The sequence below is a fragment of the Phocoena phocoena genome, chromosome 7 (genome assembly GCF_963924675.1).
Source record: "Phocoena phocoena chromosome 7, mPhoPho1.1, whole genome shotgun sequence".
Classification (NCBI taxonomy): Eukaryota; Metazoa; Chordata; class Mammalia; order Artiodactyla; family Phocoenidae; genus Phocoena; species Phocoena phocoena.
Genome location: NC_089225.1, coordinates 37,276,117 through 37,294,542, shown reverse-complemented (window position 1 = coordinate 37,294,542; position 18,426 = coordinate 37,276,117). Strand labels below are relative to the sequence as shown.

Here is an 18,426-nt window from a genome sequence, read left to right as displayed (position 1 = left end):
TGGCAGCTGAAACTGAGATGGAAATATGTTGACATTTCAAAGGGTTAGGATGTTTCAACATTAGGGTTCATTCTGGAGACCCTACATTGCTAAGCCTTAGTTCTCCTTTCTGCAGATTTATGAGAACCTGCAAGTCATAAAGCAGTGACAGTGTAAGATGGGGCAAGTAGAAAGATGACAATACTGAGGGCTTCGTTATGAGCTCTAAATGACTGCTTCAGAGGGGAAACAGATAAGTTTTCTCTGCAACTCCAAGCCTGAAATGAAAGCAAATTTCAAAAGTTGTCAACTACTTTCCCACAGAGTCAATGACAGAAATGTTCCACAAAAGAAGCTATAGGCCTTCCTTCTCCTTGAATTAAGCTAATTAAACATTTTTAAAGAAGGCATAATTAATACTAACTGCTTTCAAAAGTCTCACAGGTGCAGGCTAAGATTTGAAAACTGAATTGACAGGTCTCCAACTGTTCAGCTGAGCAGCTCTTTTACATTTTCTATTCAAAAACCATCAAACAGAAGAAAGATGATTCTTTCACACAAGCCTACTAATACGCCAAATACATTTTTGAAAAGCACCTTGGTAAGTCACTGGCCTCAATATACCAGACTGTGCAAAACCTGGTTTGCTCACATTACTTTTAAAGAAGAATGCTTTGCTTGAGGACTCCTGCTTTATTCACACTGGAAAATAACAATTCAGCAATGGAAGGCGGCCTAATCCAGTTTTGAGTGCAAAACAAAGTTAAGGAAACACATGCAGATTTGAATGTTATAAGCCCAATTTCAACATCTAAAATACAACTTTAAAAGATGTCACTCTGGGGCTTCCCTAGTGGCGCAGTGGTTGAGAGTCCGCCTGCCGATGCAGGGGACATGGGTTCATGCCCCGGTCCAGGAAGATCCCACATGCCACGGAGCGGCTAGGCCCGTGAGCCATGGCCACTGAGCCTGCGCGTCCGGAGCCTGTGCTCCGCAACGGGAGAGGCCACAACAGTGAGAGGTCCGCGTACCGCAAAAAAAAAAAAAAAAAAAAAAAAATGTCACTCAGCCATAACCCTAGCCCGAGCATGACGGCTAACACACCGGACAGAAGTCTCACAGGGACCGGTGCCCCTTCAAACAACTACATGATCTGTCTGACCCAAGAATCCCTGGTCTGCTTAATCTACACCCAAAGGTCTCTCCCTTCCTCTGCCCTTCTTATTTTAACCTCAGGTTTGTATTTCTTTAGTTCTCATTTCTAACAAAGCAATGGCTGCTAGCATAAAACAAAGTCATCTAAGATTAAGCTTGAAAAAAGAAAAGGTATTACCAAGGGAACCAATCATCCTTTGCTAAATTATATTTATGTGCAGCAGTGACTGCAGAAGATGGACTGGCCAAAGCAAATTACTCTTTAAAGAAGATGGGACAGGTCATCACACAGGCACATACTTCTGCATCACTTCCAAATAAAATTTAACGATTCCAGCAAGTAGACCAAATGTACACATTTAATGATGCTTCCTAAGAGGTGTAAAGTAACATAGCAGTTCCTTCCTTTTACTTATTAACCCACAACTTCAGCTATATTGAAATAAAACTCTTCCTAAGAAGACAAAATTTCTTTGCCATTACTAACATTATTTGCAGAAACCACTAAAAATTGATTCTAATATCCTACTTACTAAATAGTAACACAAAAGGCTAGTATTCGTTTTAATAGGTGGTTAATCTCAAATCAATTTTCTGGATCAATATTTGAAATGCATTTAATATGAAAAAGCACATGCATACTTATCAATATTAAGGGAGTTTAGAAAGTACATAATACATAAGATAACAATAAATAAAAATGTGTATTTTATTAATGATACTCTATACTTAAAAGCAACAGAGCTAAGCTTTTTTCTAAAGTGAACGATATTTAATATAAGATTAATCTTCCTCTAATTTTTGGAGGATACAATATACAAAATACAATATTTTTTATACAAAAATACAGTGAGCATTAAAGGCAACATTTGAACTTGTATTTAAAATCATAGCATTACAGTTTTTGTTTGTTTTTGTTTTTGTTTTTTTGCGGTACGCGGGCCTCTCACTGTTGTGGCCTCTCCCATTGCGGAGCACAGGCTCCGGACGCGCAGGCTCAGCAGCCATGGCTCACGGGCACAGCCGCTCCGCGGCACGTGGGATCTTCCCAGACCAGGGCACAAACCCATGTCCCCTGCATCGGCAGGCAGACTCTCAATCACTGCGCCACCAGGGAAGCCCTGATTTTTAACTTAATAGGAAATTTTGCTCTATATTTTGGAATTCTCATCTAAAAATTTTTCCCCAATTAAGAAAATGCACTCCTAATTAATTCACAACTCTTTGGCAAACACAAAGTATTTGCAAACACCTTAACTGAGGATCACCTTAAACCTCCAAGGCTAAATTTTAGGGACTGTGTCATGGGTTGGCGTGTATATTAATCTACTCTTCAGCATGAACATTTTGTGGAATTTGACAATTTATGTAATTAAATATTTGGTTTATTTGCTTTAGTTGTCATCTGAGTAATTTATTACCTTTTTTCTTTTTGAACATGTTTTAAATTCAGCTCCAATGCACAATGTTGATACTATCCAAAGAACACATCCCCATGGCGCTAGTTTTACTAGATCCCCCAACTTAGCTAACAGAATTAGGACTAACAATTTACTACATACCCACTTTCCACAAGGACACCTGGACGAGGTAAGCAATCTATAAGAACTGGCCTCTGGTGCTCTCTACCAACCACAGGAAATCAAACCAAACCTAGTGTTTAAGGTCCAAAGTGGATTTTACCAAGCATCTACTGTTCATGCTAAACTTTATTAAGTGCTAAGGGAAAATGAAAGATGAAGATGTTGCTTCTGCCACCATCTAGTTTAGGAAGCAAGAGGTGATATCGATAGCCCCTGTATTAAGATGTTCTCTGTCCACACCAGCCCACCCCTTCTGCGGCATGCACATTCTAACGTGTAAAATGAATTCAGTAATAGTACACACACCTGCACAGCACAATATGGTGGAGTGATAACACCTCAAACGAGAACACTTTTTTGCAAAGCAAGATACTTAAAATCCTCATATAACCTTTTCTCAATCAAGCCATATTTGACTGAGTTAATAAGACAGACCTACTCTTAGTAACTGTCTTTAGGCATATGAAAGTTGTTTTTAAATGAGGCTCTAATTCAAGAAGTAAGTATAAAAGGAATGGACAAAATTGTGGGATGAGCATCAGAAAGGTGACATAAATGAACATAATTGAACATGAAATATTACTAACACAGATTTAAAACACACCATCTCATGAGTCTTTGAACAGGGGAGTTACAAGACACTTCCATTCATTATTTTTATCTATATTGAAAAATTTCTACAATTAATGTATATTACTTTCCAAATAAAGAAAAAAAATGTTGCACAAAAAACAAACCCTTACAGGTGGTTTAGGTTTACATCCATCTAAAGACAGAAAGCTAACTAGATCGTATGATGATAATGCTTTTCCCACTTTAGTTACCCCATAGAAGAATGTTTCCTAAAGGCCTCTTAAGTAGAGAGCTGGTCCTTAAGTGGAAAGCCAAGCTGAGGGTTTCTCTGAAGAGCCCCAATTCCACCACAACACAGGCAGCAAAAGAACCAAGTATCATCAGAACAGCTAAGCTTTTAAAATCCTATTCCCTGGTGCTGCACACATCCACCTGGATGCCAATCGACCTGAATACAATGATTAACAGTTTCCAGAGAAAACAGATGAGGTTAACTGATTAGTGCCACAAATCTCTACCAAATGTATGAGTCACACTGACCCACTTAGGCAGGGCTGGAATTTCACAGCAATGATCCATCACCAATTAAAAATGCAAACAGCTCAGATGAGATGTGTCATCACAGCCAAACACTGTGTGTACAAGGTGCTGCTGCATGGTCATGTTAACACAAGTACATATGATGCAGTGCATTATCTTTAAAAGGGTAGATAAGGCCGCCTCCGGTTCTATGTCACAGCCCTGTAGGCTAAGCTACCTTCACCTTTCACAAGCACTGATCATCCCGCTTTGGCTATTTGAATCAACTTTCCACAAAGACCTGCGCTTCACAGGGATTACATCAGTGACTCAGTAGAAGATATGGGTGCTTCTGTGGAAAACGAATACCGTTGGCATGTGTCCCATTACAGAATTACATACAGTGAAACCAAGTACTATGATGGTTTCTTCCTGAAGTTATTTGGAAACAACTAAAACAGAGCCAACAGGACAGGTGGAGACTGCCCCCAGTTCACTGTGATATATTCAAAAGGCCCCAGTGGGAGGCAGCAATAGTTGCCCTGTGGTCTCCTACGGATGACTGAGGCAGATAAGCTCTAGTCCTGCCCTATCTAATATGTCTTAAGTGATCCTAGATGTCGTCAGCAGTTAATGGGGTATGTTCCCTCAGCTAAGACTTGAAATTGGCTTCTTCACTAGCAGTTCTCAAATCTCAGGGTACATTCACAGCTTAATGTAGAAGCAGGAAGAAGAGGGGCTTAGAAAGACCTTCAAGTCCATTCTGCCCCCTCTCCACTGCCTACCACACTGATGGTTTGCACTGTGATTACGGAACTATTGGTTTTTGAGGCGACTGTGGATCTGGAGAGGAAAAACAGCACAAGCTAAAATCTCACAAAGCCAGCTGTTCTGAGATTCAGTTGTTTATCCTGAATAGATGCTCCCCAGATTGTTACAAGACTTTAATCTCTACAGTTCTGAAAAAGTTGATTCTGGCAGGTTTTGCCAGTTTTCTCACTGCTTTGATGGATCCTGTACTCCACCATTTTCAGTGACATTCCATAACAGACACTTAGAGATCCTGAGTAACGTACTCATTCTGAATACACGTTAACAATTCCTTCAAGTTAAAGGGAACAGTCAAACAAGGTGCTGCAACAATTATGTTTCTCTGGTGATGCGGGGTCGTTCCCCAAGATGTCAGGATCAGAGAACTACCTCAGATTCCAAATGAATAAACAGGAAATGACATATTTACAGAGAGGTTGTGGCCCAACGCCTGGATCACGGGATGGGGGCACTAAATTCTGTCCGAGAACCTTTCCTCCGCCAGACGGGCAAGCAGAGTTCTGAGGCTCTGGATCCGTGGACACAAAAGAGGGGTTTCCCAGAGGCAGAAAACAGCCCTGAGTCTAATTTTTGGTGCTCCTGCCATTTGTAGGAAAGGGAACGGGGAAGGGATATTTACGGCTGTCTTTCTGAGGTCTCAAGGGTTGTAAGAAAATCCTGTTTTTTGAGAGGTCATTTTGACAGAAACACCACCAAATTTCTCAGGCCCTCTTCTCCATCCATAGCAGAACTGCCTGCTATCTTGTTACTGAATGAAAACTAAACGTTGCCCTCATAATTCAAAGACAAGACATTATCTTGGAAGAGATGCCAGGTAGAATTCACCAAGTTCTATGAACATGGAAACAAACAGATGGCAACACTGACTTCAGATCAAAACCAGAGAGAAATGACTCTAACCACTTGTATTAATTTTAACCAGTATAACCAGTATTAACCAGTATTAATTTTAACCAGTATTAACCAGTATTAATTATAACCAGTGGTTATAAGTTTCATGAAATAATAATAAATGAAGTTATAGTCAATGCTAGTAGGAGTAAGAGGCACAAAAAACTAAGCAATTGTTGCAAATATCTTTTAAGAAACCTATACAATGTGTTCTGTTTAGTACTATAGTGACACTTGCGCTATCTGTCCAGGAGCCTGTTGTGAGCACCTCGACCTGCACAGTACTGGCAGCAGGTGCTATGCAGAAAAAAATATATATCTCTGTTTGAAAACCTGTCAGAATGACTGTTTAGTGAGATCAACCAGTTGACTTCTTCTAAGAAATGTCAAGGCAAGTAAAACCTGAATTTTGGACTCCAGAAGGCAAAAAGAATAGAGGTTTGCAAAGGAAACCTGGGGAAGTAGCTCTCTTGGATCTGCTTGACCACAGATTAAATACACAGGAACTTCTCTTGCCAGGTACATATTCATAGCCTGAATTACATACAATGTTCATTGGAGTTCTGGTTAGAGCCATGTTTTGCTATGCTTAAACTACCATTCATTGTAAGAGAATCTAAAAGAAAGCTATAGTAACTCTGAACTAGTTCCTTAGGTTTAGGAATGTAACAGACAAGTGGGACTACACAAAATGGAAAAGCTTCTGCACAGTAAAGGAGACAGAATGAGAAGGAAACCTGTGGAATGGGAGAAAATATGTGCAAACCAAATACCTGATAAGGCCTTAATATCCAGAATATACAAGAAACTCCCACAAATCAATAGCAAAAACAAACAAAAATCATCTAATTAAAGAATGGCAAAGGACTTGAACAGACATTTCTCCAGAGAATACATACAAATGGCCAACTGGTATATTAAAAATGCTCACTAATCATCAGGGAAATGCAAATCAAAACCACAATGAGACAGCACCTCACACCTCTCAGATGGCCATTACCAAAAAAGACAAGAAAAACAAGTGTCGACAAGAATGTGTATAAATTAGAACTCATGCACATGTTGGTGGGAATGCAAGTTGTACAACCACTATGGAAAACAGTATGGAGGTTCCTCAAACAAAAGGAGAACTTCTGTACGTAATGATCCAGCAATCCCACTTCTGGGTATTTATCTAAAAGAACTGAGACCAGAATCTTGAAGAGGTATCTGCATTCACCTATTCCTTGTAGCATTATTCACAAAAGTCAAGATGTAGAAACAACCTAAATGTCCACCAACAGATGAATGGACAAATATGGATAAAATATGGTTTAAAAAAATAGCAGTGATGTGGTGTGATAGGAGTTTTAGCTGATGCTATGGTAGTAATCATTGCAATGTACAAATATATCAAATCAACACATTGTACAACTTAAACTTACACGATGTTATACAACAATTATATCTCAATAAAAAATTAAACTAACTTACATATTCACATACACATACAATATTAAAGTCATGAAAGAGAAAGGGTTGCAAATTCCCTGGTGGTCCAGTGGTTAGGACTCAGCACTTTCACTGCCGTGGCCCGGGTTCAGTCCCTGGTCGGGGAACTAAGAAAGGGTAAAGAACTGTTCCAAGTTAAAGGACGCTACACAGACACAACTAAGCACAATAAATGATCCTTGCGTTAGATTCTGGACAGAATTTGAAAAAACTGTTATGAAATAGACTGGGATAATTGATGAAACTAAAGAAACTGAACTAAAAATTGTGTCAATATGTAAAAGTTCTGATTTTAATAATTATACCATGGTTATTTGAGCATGTTATAACTAAAATTGTAACTAAAATAATAATTTTAGTGCAGGTATATTTGTTCTTAGGGTACCTATACTAAAATAATTAGGTATAAAAGGGCATGATTCTATAACTTATTCTCAAATGGTTAAAAGGTGTGTATGTTTACAAAGCAAATGTGCAAATGGCAGAGTAAATTTAGGTACAAAATGTTAAAACAATTGTTGAATCTGTGTAAAGAGCATAAGGGGGATCATTGTACTATAGTTGCTTTTTTTAAGTTTTCAATGATATCAAAATTTAAAGTTACAAAAAGAAAAAGAAGAAACTGTGGTAAATACATACACTGGAATATTATTCAGCCTTCAATTAAAGGAAATCCTGCAATATGTAATAACACAGCTGAACCTTGAGGACATTACTCTATGTGAAATAAGCCAATCACAGAAGGACAAATGCTACATGATTCTATTTATATGAGATATCTGAAATAGTCAACCTCACTGAAGCAGAGAGTAGAATGGTGGTTGCCAGGGGCTTAAGAGAGGGCAAAGTGGGGATTTAAAGGTATAAAGTTTCAGTTATGCAAGGTAAGTAAGTTCTAGAGATCTGCTGTATAACATCTTGCGTATAGTCGACAACAATGTATTATACACTTAAAAATTGTGAAGAGAGTAGATCTCATGGTAAGGGTTCTTACCACAACAAAATAATAAAAAATAAAAGCAGTATGCTTTACAAAAATAACAATGGGTGATAACATAAGAATGAATGATAAGTAACATGTCTATGATAATTCTGGATGTACAAGAGAAAGACCTACTCCTGAGGAAAAGCTAGATGTGATCAAATCCTGGATTTGTTTAGAGATCTACATCTGCAAAGCACCAAGCTTAGTCAACACCAAACGGAAGCCACTGTTCACCCAGTGATGCCTTAAAAAAAGTCTGATCACCCATCTATTATCTTCACAACATATGCTTATTTCTAGACATATTCTTATATGTGAGTTTTCTATATGTCTGCCTCTCCCTCTGAGCCTGTATTATCAAAGGACAGTATATTACTGCAGAACCTTGAAAGGAATGTTTCCTGAACTGACCTAACCAGGTTTTCCCAGAGTCCAGCAAAAAGGTTTTCAAAAATATTCTGTGGATTCTCCATGCCAACATTTGTGGGATTTGTAATATCTAGGTCCGAATGGCAACAGGAAAAAGACAAGGTATATATTTTTGCCTCTTACCAAAAGTGTCTTCAAAGGTCTAACTATTCAGAAATTAAACTAATATCTACCTATAAATAGATAAATGAGAACTCCCCTGGAAGCTAATGTAAGGGTTCAGCCCAACAGAATGCAACGCCAATTAAGTATGTCACATCGTTTGGCATAACTGTAATAGTCTTTTATGGTTCCAAGGTCTGGCTAATAGAATTTTACCAAGATTTGGGGTTTTAGGTTTCCTCTCCCTTACCGTTCAGACATGACATCACCTGGGCATATTTTTTCTATCAATTAAACTCATAAAATACTTGATGCTAAAAAAAAAAAAAAAAATGACCCAAGCACTTTTCTGTCTCTACAGCCAAAAGAAACAGAGCTGAAAGAGTAGAACCCAGATCGTTCAAAGTGGGGGTAAAGGAGGAGGGGAAACAGAGAGACAAAGACAGAAACAGAGACATGGGGCGGGGGGGTGGGTACACAAAACTCCTTATGAACCTTTTTTCTTTTAAATCGGTTACTGAAATTTTCTGTTGATCTGTGTCCTGTTAGAGGACCAGGTGATAGCTAGAACACAACCTGTAAGTCAAAAGGTCTCATTACATGCTTTTTGAATGGAATCAGTGAATCAACAGACTCCATCATATGAATGGAGGGTCAACAGTCTGAATTTTCTGATTTTCAATTATATTCCTTTCGTCAAAGGCATTTGCTGTGGAGTGGCTAATTAATCAGGATATGACCCTAGGTGAGAAGTGTCCAAGGAAACCATCTAACTCCTGTGACTTTTCAAAAGAAATATTTCTATGTTCATCCAAATTTGGCCCTTCTTTTCGTAAATCTTCAATAAAATATTGTCAATGAGCTAAAATGACAATTCCACAGCCTGGCCTTCAATGCAGTACATAAACTGGCTCTACGCTACTTCCAGCCAGACTCATCTATTCACTTTCCTAAACAAAACACGCAGTCTCACCATTGACCCACTGCTCATACCACTCTCCCTTCCTCTCCCCTCTCCTACCCATGCCTCTCAGCCTTCCTCATGTTGTTTCACATGCAGACCAAGTCATGACTCTTCCCTAGGTTTGACTGTTCACTCTAGCCTCTAAGGTTCCGTATCATTAGTTCTGGTTACACACAAGTGATACTCAACATGTGTTAGTGCGTATGTGCGTGAACACACATGCTTCTCAATCAAATCATATATAAAGACACTGACAAAGTGTAAAGAAGTCAGAAGACTTTGATTATAAATCCTGGCTCTATCACTTACTACCTATGGATAACTTCTCTGTGCCTCCTCATCTGTAAAATGGGGCTAATAACTCTTGAACACCTCCCCAAGATTTCATGAAGATATAATGATGTAAGTATGAAAAATTCTTTTATCAGTCATGAATCATGTACAAACATATTATTCCATGTATCCTTCTGTATCCTCAGCACTTGACAAAGCACCCTTCACATGTTAAGTACGCAATAAATCTTGCAGATGAAGACACTAGACCACGCCTGTAGGAATTTGCTGAGTCATCTTTAGTATTTTCCTCAATTCTATGTAGTTATTTACTGACTACTCACTGTTGCACCAGGTTCTTTATAGGAATTGTTAATTTAATCTCACAACCTATGAGGCAGGTCCTAGATCTATCTGAGAATCTGTGAGACAGAACCCAACAATGCCCTGGCCAGGTGACTTGCTTTTCCATTTCCACATAGCCTCTTCTAGTCAGTTTTCTATCACAGAAAAGACCCAATAAAGAGGTAGAACAAGTGAATCCGTCTTTCTCACAGTGGGAAATGGCTGGCAAATCTGCCAGTATGGTGCACCCACAAGCTACAATTAAAGCTATCACCATTTTCATAAGCAAGGCCCTTAATATAAGTTCCAAGCTGAGAATGTGGAATGTACCCTCAACCCAAGTACAATTTTCTCTGTTTACAACACCAAATAAAAAGGAAATGCACAAATCTGAAACACAACAACCTAACACTTTTGACTTGTTTCTGCTTACAAATGTGCTGAAAAGGCAAAGTGACAATTTGTAGTTACAGATTATTTTTGGAAAGTCTAGGACTTTAGAAAGTCTTTATTTTATAGATGGGTACTGGGTACTGCATTTTCTGCGACCTTTGATCTTCAGGTCAACAGTCTAGCAGGTTAAGGAACGTCTTCAACAGTTCTCCTTCCTCAGAAATAAAACTCAGATATTGGCTATAATGATCATCTCCTCATTGTTCTTTTTTCTTCCACTCCTTTGCAGTATTTTCTCTCCTTCTAAAGTTAAGTGTTAATGAAAATTTTAATTAGCACCTGCCATCTCATCTGGTGAACAGAGAGAATTCAAACCTTGAATATAACTGTTTAAATATATTTTTCTTTGTAGAGTTTCCCCTTTAAATTGGCAGTTAGGGTAAATTCTTCAAGATCCTTCCATAGGGAAATATTAGAATAAACAAAGTTAAGGAAACTGAATAAACGTAGAATAGAATACAGATTACAACTCTCAGTCATGACAACTGTAAAAGGTCTGAGTTGATTTTATAGAATTTGGGGGGAGAAGAAGGAAGAGAAAAGAGAATAATGATTGTTTCAGAAAATACATTCTTTTTTTTTTTTTTTTTTTTTTCTGTTTTTGGTACGCGGGCCTCTCACTGTTGTGGCCTCTCCCGTTGCGGAGCACAGGCTCCGGACGCGCAGGCTCAGCGGCCATGGCTTACGGGCCCAGCCGCTTCCCAGCATGTGGGATCTTCCCGGACCGGGGCACGAACCCGCGTTCCCTGCATCAGCAGGCGAACTCTCAACCACTGCGCCACCAGGGAAGCCCAGAAAATACATTCTTAATTTATAGAAGCTGGAAAATGAACAAAATTGAGTTCAACCTCCTTGTTGGGAATCAACATAGAAAGTGCTTTGGCTTCTAACTATAGAATTCGAAGATTTTTTTTTTTTTTTTTTTTTTTGCGGTACACGGGCGTCTCACTGTTGTGGCCTCTCCCATTGCGGAGCACAGGCTCCGGACACGCAGGCTCAGTGGCCATGGCTCACGGGCCCAGCCACTCCGCGGCATGTGGGATCTTTCCGGACTGGGGCACGAACCCGTGTCCCCTGCATCGGCAGGCGGACTCTCAACCACTGTGCCACCAGGGAAGCCCCCGAAGATATATTTAATGTGATATTATAACAGTTTAAGTTAAGAGATTAGGTGATCTTCTACCCCCAACAATTAAAACTCAAGGTAAAATGCTCCTGCTGAAATAAAAACTTGTAAGAACTTAAAAGAACTCAACTCTTTCAAGATACCACTTACTTTATAAGCAAACTGGTACAGAGCTGGTGTTTCCATATGTTTAAATAGGATCACTGTTACAAAGAGATCAAGAAAACTGCTTTGAACAGAAGTATCTATTGCAGTGAAGGCCAATGAGCCATATGGGCCATACATGGAAATAGGTCTGCAGGACCTAATTCCTTAGGTCTTAGAGAACAAGGTCTTCAAGCTGGGCCTCAAGTGCCTCATCAACAAAAAGAGTTGAACAAAAACCTGAAAAGAAAAAAGTTTATTCATAATCTCCCCTTCCGTAAAAAGTCACTATCTTCATTTAATAAACTTTCCTTTCAACACCTTCCCATTGCAAATAGGTGAAAATAAAACTATATTAACAGAGAACTTTCCATCTTACTCTTGTCATTCATTTAGGAAACATTCTTCATGTTTCTATATGACCTTATCTTCTAATAATTATAAATATTCTAACACATTGATCATGGTCTCCACTAGAGCATTTGGCACCTTTGGATAAAGTAGAAAAAGGCACATCTCCTGGGAAGGATTAGCAAATCCTCTCCTGCATGGTACAACTTAACATAACTCCATGTGGACACGCTGATCTTAAAACAATAATATTTATGGAGGAAAAAATCATCCTGTGAATATACAGGCAGGATCACATGGTGTGACAGTTTGAGTCAGGGCACCTCACTTCAAATCCTACCTCCTTCACTCACTGTTTGATCCCAGGCAAGTGGCTTAACCACTAGAGGCCTCGGTTTCCTCATAGGGATAGTAATAGTAACAGCAATCTATCTCATAGAGCCATTGTCAGCAGTGAACAATCACAGAAGGCTCTTAGGACAGTGCCTGGTACACAGTGGACACTCAACAAAAGCTTTTTTCCCCAATAAAAATTATATCAATGCTACCAATATCTTTGTGCCTATTTTAAAATAATTTTTAAAAATTACTCCTATGAAAAACATTGCCAAGAATGGGATTACTGCATTAAAATGTGTAAACAAGGATGTAAACTTGAACTCTTCATGTAAACCCACTAAGTATATAAGTGCTAAAAAGTAGATGATGACTATTCAAGAGATGCCATTCCATTAAGATAATAATTTCAGGAAAAGCAATGAAATTTGTTCTAGGAAATCTTAGAAAGAAATATAAGTAAGAGTTAATATATTAAAGGAAATGTAGATCTTGGTTTCCTCACCACAGTGGGAAGGTCAGTTCGGATGGCATACAAGGTCTACCCAGCTTGGTATGTCTATGACCCAATCTCTCCATTAGACAGCCCTCCACCCCTCTGTACCAGAAATGACAGGTTCTCCCCTCTTTCCCAAACATGTCTGATCTTTGATGTAAGGTTTTGCTCATCGTATGCTCATTCACTTTACCTCTACCTGGAGCAGCCTTTCCTCACCCTGAGGAGCAACTCTGGCCATCACCCAAAGTCCCAGTTTATATCTGATCCCTTCCTCCAGGATTTTAGTGCTCCACCCTTTTCCTTTAAAATTTGGAACACTGATTTATTATCTATGGCACTGCTTACTTAAGTCTAATAGCATTAACCATGACATTCTTAAAAAATAAAAATTACTTTCTCTTGCACCTGAATTAATGCAACCCGTGTCTTCAAAAATCTAGTGTGCACATATATGCATATACAGCATCATTTAATTTAGCTAGATCTGTACCCACGTTAACAGAAATCTATCTTAACTGAAGGTACACCAGACTCTAAGCTTATGAAACAGCACAATCCAGGTTTCTACTGCATCAACAAACATTTTTTACAACTGCCAACCTGACAAATTTATGATAATACAGAATCTAATAGTTGATACAACTCCTGGTGAGTGTCATGTCATAAAATACTTAATCTGTTTTAAATAGCTAAAAAATAAAGTCTAAATACGAAGAGAGTGTGCATCATTCGAATTTTGTTTAAAAACAGAGCGTTTTTCCTTTTCTTTAATCAAGCCCCATTTATAAAGTGTATGCTTTTTTAAATGTATTTATTTATTTTTATTTTTGGCTGCGCTGGGTCTTTCATTGCTGCGAGCAGGCCTTCTCCAGCTGCGGAGAGTCGGGGCCACTCTTCATTGAGGCGCACGGGCTTCTCATTGCGGTGGCTTCTCTTGTTGCGGAGCACAGGTTCCAGGCACGTGGGCTTCAGTAGCTGTGGCATGCGGGCTCAGTATTTGTGGCTCGTGGGCTCTAGAGTGCAGGCTCAGCAGTTGTGGCACACGGCTTGGTTGCTCCGCGGCATATGGGATCTTCCTGGACCAGGGCCCAAACCCGCATTGGCAGGGGAATTCTCAACCACTGCGCCACCAGGGAAGTCCCTATAAAGTGTTTTAAATTTCTTGACATCTCATTTCTTCCTCTAAGTTTAACCAACCCTTTTGCTAAGTGATATAGGGTAAGATTACTGAATCTACATTATTATCTGGAGACAGAGATGAGGGAACTAAAATCTGTATTTGGATACAGAAAATATATTCTAATCAAAAAAAGCTACCAGAATAAATCATCTCTACCAAACGTGACTTAGTATCCTTTTATCCATCAAAAAAAAGAACTGTAATAATATTTAAACTGCAACATAGCCTAAAGGTTCAAATTCTTAAAAGGAAGAATCATAATATGATAACAGAGTGTATCAAAGTTCAAAAGGCACTGGGCTTTACCCCAGTAGAGTGATGGCATGAAGCCATGCAGTTATCATATTATAACACGGAGAGCAGCTGCCATACTCTGTCGCCATGCACTATAAGCTCTCTTGGGCGACATTTTCACCCATGACTTATGAGATTTTCCAGTTTGAAGCCTCAACATCAGTGTGTAAACTGAAGCGACTTCAGAGGCAACAGGGAGAGAAGCAGCTCTGGTGGCATTTGAAATGAAGATACTCAGGCAGAGAAACCAATCTGGCGGTGATGCAAGAGATGAATGGAACCGGAGGAAGAGGAGACAGGAGGACAAGACGATCAGAAATGAGATGGCAGAATGAAAAAGAAGGCCAAAAAAAGAAAGCCAAAAAGTAGAGGCAGCAGAGGAAGAAAGGGGAGAGAGGAAGGAGGAGGAAGAGAAAAAGACATAAACAATCTTTGGGTCTATGAAAAGCAACATGTACCGTGCGCCTGCACTTCTGATTGCTGTTTTTATAAGTCAGAGATGCTATCAAATGACCAAATACAGAATTAGAATCCATGCACACAAGAGCTGGAATATCACTGATATACATCATTTAAAAACAAAAACAAAAATCCAAGCTTCAAGTCAACAAGTGGCATGAAAGTTACTGCCATATTGGTCTTCTTGAGAGCCCATGATGGAGAGCCAAAGGAATTTCAAATGTTCCATTCCTGAGCTTGAAACTGTTTAAGCACAAAAAAGAATGTGACGCTCGTTTCTTAGTTGGTCATCTTCGAGCACACCTGCCAATCAGAAATGTCACAACGGTTCCCAAGTTTCTCAAAACAGCATTTCCATCGTGTCTTTCTCTCTATACTTGGGATCTCTCTCTTTTTTTTTTTTCCAATTTAAAATGAATTCTAGCAGGATCTACCTTAAGCCAACCATGAGGCAAATCAGGCTGGACACTGATGTCCCTATACCGTGCTGTCCAGGGTCCAGGATCACAACTCTCCTTGGATGTGAGATGTTTCCCCTATTTTCCCAACTCTTCTACTCTACCAGAAACAATGTACTCTCAATAACAGTCTTCAGTAATTTGAAAATAGGTGTAATGAGTTATTAATCAGAAAAATGACTTCCGGTTAAGATGGTAGCTGGCCAATATGAGATACTTTCCAGCTAAGAAATGAGGAGAAAGCAAGTTAAAACATACTTTGTCAATTAAATTCCTTACACATAATTATAGCTAAACTAATGGTAAGAGTTTCCATTCGAGTTACAAGGTGATTAGGGAATTCTTCGGGCACAATTGGCCTTCCTTCAACTTCTCTATCAGCCCACATATTCCTCTGTCCACATGTAAAGTTCACACAGACCAGCAGGTTATATAGCCTTTGACCTATTGCAAATACTGTGAGATGAACTGAAACATGGTTCTTCATTATTACTGAATCATATTTTTGGCATTTCCAAACAAGGAAAATCTGAATGCTTGATAGGAAGCATCACATTCAAACAACAAATCCCGGAGCAGAACTGAACTTCATTATAAAGACTTTAACTTTCCATGACCAAAACCCAAGTCAAAGGGACAAGAGGTAATAGAAAGGCTACCAAATACAAAAGGTCTGAAAGCCACGTATTCACTGATCACAACCTGACACATGGACTTTACTACAATGACCCAACACCCACGGTGATCTTAAATAGTGACAGGAACAACATCCACTTGCCAGATCAAGCCTGAAATAAGCGAGATAAAATTGTCAAGCTACAAAGAGTAAGCAACATTTGGGAATGAGGGGCTTATTAATAAAAATTTTTATTAAACTCCTGGAACATAGAAACCTTTATGAACTTGCTCTAGATGATAACTCTGTCTTGTCGGGCAGGAGTTTTGATTTACCCACCCATGTATACTAACTCTGAGTACAGTGGCTAGCAAATTACAGAAGCTCAGAAGTATTTTTCAGTGAATGATTGTAGGTCTGAGTGAATGAACAATCTCAGTGATATTACACCCAGGTGTTCATCCCCCATCCTAACTTAGCATGGTGGTATTTCAGCCAGAAAAGACAGGAGAAGGAATCCTTAGGAAGAAATAGACAGTTGACAATGGAGAGCACACCCAACCAAAGGAGCACTGCTTAAAGGCATCTCCTTAATAAAAATGATCACTACAGCATTCTGTACCTATGTCTAAGAACACATCCCACAGAACACACACCTGAGCTATCACGGGAGGAAGGGAAGAGAGGAGTCGGGTTTAAACAGCATCAAGTTCTTGAGATCCTCAGATCTCGATGTGCTGCCTCTACCCAGGAAACAGAGTCCAAGTCAGTATATCAGCATCTTCCTGGTTTCAGAAACTTATCTGCCTATGGAGACTACTCTGTTGTGTCATTTGGCAGCAGAATTTTTTTTTTCTCTGCTGAATGGAGTGGTATTTGCAGAAAGCTATTGAAAGTGACTGAGTATTGCCCCAGTGATGATTCCATGAACTCCCAAAGAAACCTGCATTTGCAATCACTGACAACACAAGTGCTGTGTGGCAAGATACAGCAATACATGGCCCAGGATCCTCAACAGAAGCTGTCCTGACATATCTGCCACTTTCCTGAAGCAAGGCACTCACCGCAGTGCAGGATGTCTTCCCGAGCGGGATACACTGTTGCCCACGGGGGAAGGCAGGTTGCTCCCTCTGTGCAGGTCCTCGATGGACCGACTCCAGGGCTTTGATTTGTCCACTGAGCTCTCCACAGTGCTTTCCACACTTTCAAAGTCAAAACTAAAACAAAAGAGAAATGCCACTAAAGACTTAATTCACATTCACACAAATACATGGATGTGCAAAACTCACTCCTTCCAACTATACATCTGCACCTTAATATGGGTAGTTTTTGCAAACAAAGAAAACTGAAAATGGAATACAAACGAATTTTCATGGACTGAGCGTTAGCTTTGAAAATACAGAATGACAAACAGGGATGTGTTATTCGTATCTTATTATAAGGCTTGCTGACTTACCGATTACTAATGAGCTATGGTGGGATGGGGAAGAAAGATCTCAGAGCTGTCTTCATTTTGCTTTAACAAGTCAATATGTTAGGCTTATGCTAATTTATTCCTCTCCATCAAGTTTCACTGAGCATTTTCTCCTAGTGTGTTGGCAAGTGTACCTTTCCAACCATATGTGATACATTACTTGCAAAGTTATGAATTTGCTTTGATTTTGGAATCTCTTCCCAATGTGGTGCTCTTTAAAGTAGGGCTGTTGTTTCTCTGACATTTTTTGAGGTTATTACTCATGTTAACCATGTTAGAATAAATGGCTAGTTAAATTGCTCATTCTTGTATAATTTTAGGAATTTTTAAACAGACAGGCCTTTGTGTTCTATGCATTCTTCCCCTTCCAAAGTCAGTAGCTCTGCTTTCTCAAAAATACATTTTATCAACTGCTTCAACCCATAGTTCCATCAAGCAACACCTGATCGGACAGAAAATAAACACAATGCAGCCATAATTAATAGCATCTGGAAGATATTGGAGGATATCATGGGAAAAAAACATCAACAACACATATTGGAAATAGCAAGTATGACTTTTTATACAAGTATGACTGCCAAAATTAAATATTTGGTTAGAACTACCATCTGTAAACTAGGTTATGCTCTCCATTTATTAAATTGTAATCCAGATAACAGAGACCGATGCACAAAGTCACTGAATGGGTCTAACAATTCTGTCATTCCTTAGGATACAGGAAGCAGTGAACAGAAAAGGGGTAGAATTGAGGAATCTAACAGATCCTTAAGGACTAAAAATAGAGGCCTATAATTGACACTGGAAAAGGTAAACCTAGGGGGCATCCCAAGGTCACTCATGTCATTATGACTCCCGCCAAGCCACTCTGCAGCCCCCATATGTTCAGTTGTTCAGCATCCTTATGCTCCTCTCAGCT

The 18,426-nt window shown here is 39.3% G+C and overlaps 1 protein-coding gene across 3 annotated transcripts in view; it reads right to left on the bottom strand.

Moving 5' to 3' along the window:
• The window catches only part of FMNL2 (formin like 2), a 311,696-nt gene that overhangs the window by 76,001 nt on the left and 217,269 nt on the right, over positions 1-18,426 (bottom strand). For all 3 annotated transcript variants that reach the window (XM_065881114.1, XM_065881116.1, XM_065881115.1), the window contains exon 6: positions 17,101-17,253. In XM_065881114.1, coding sequence (XP_065737186.1) covers positions 17,101-17,253 — 153 coding nt within the window. The remainder of the gene's footprint in view (positions 1-17,100; positions 17,254-18,426) is intronic.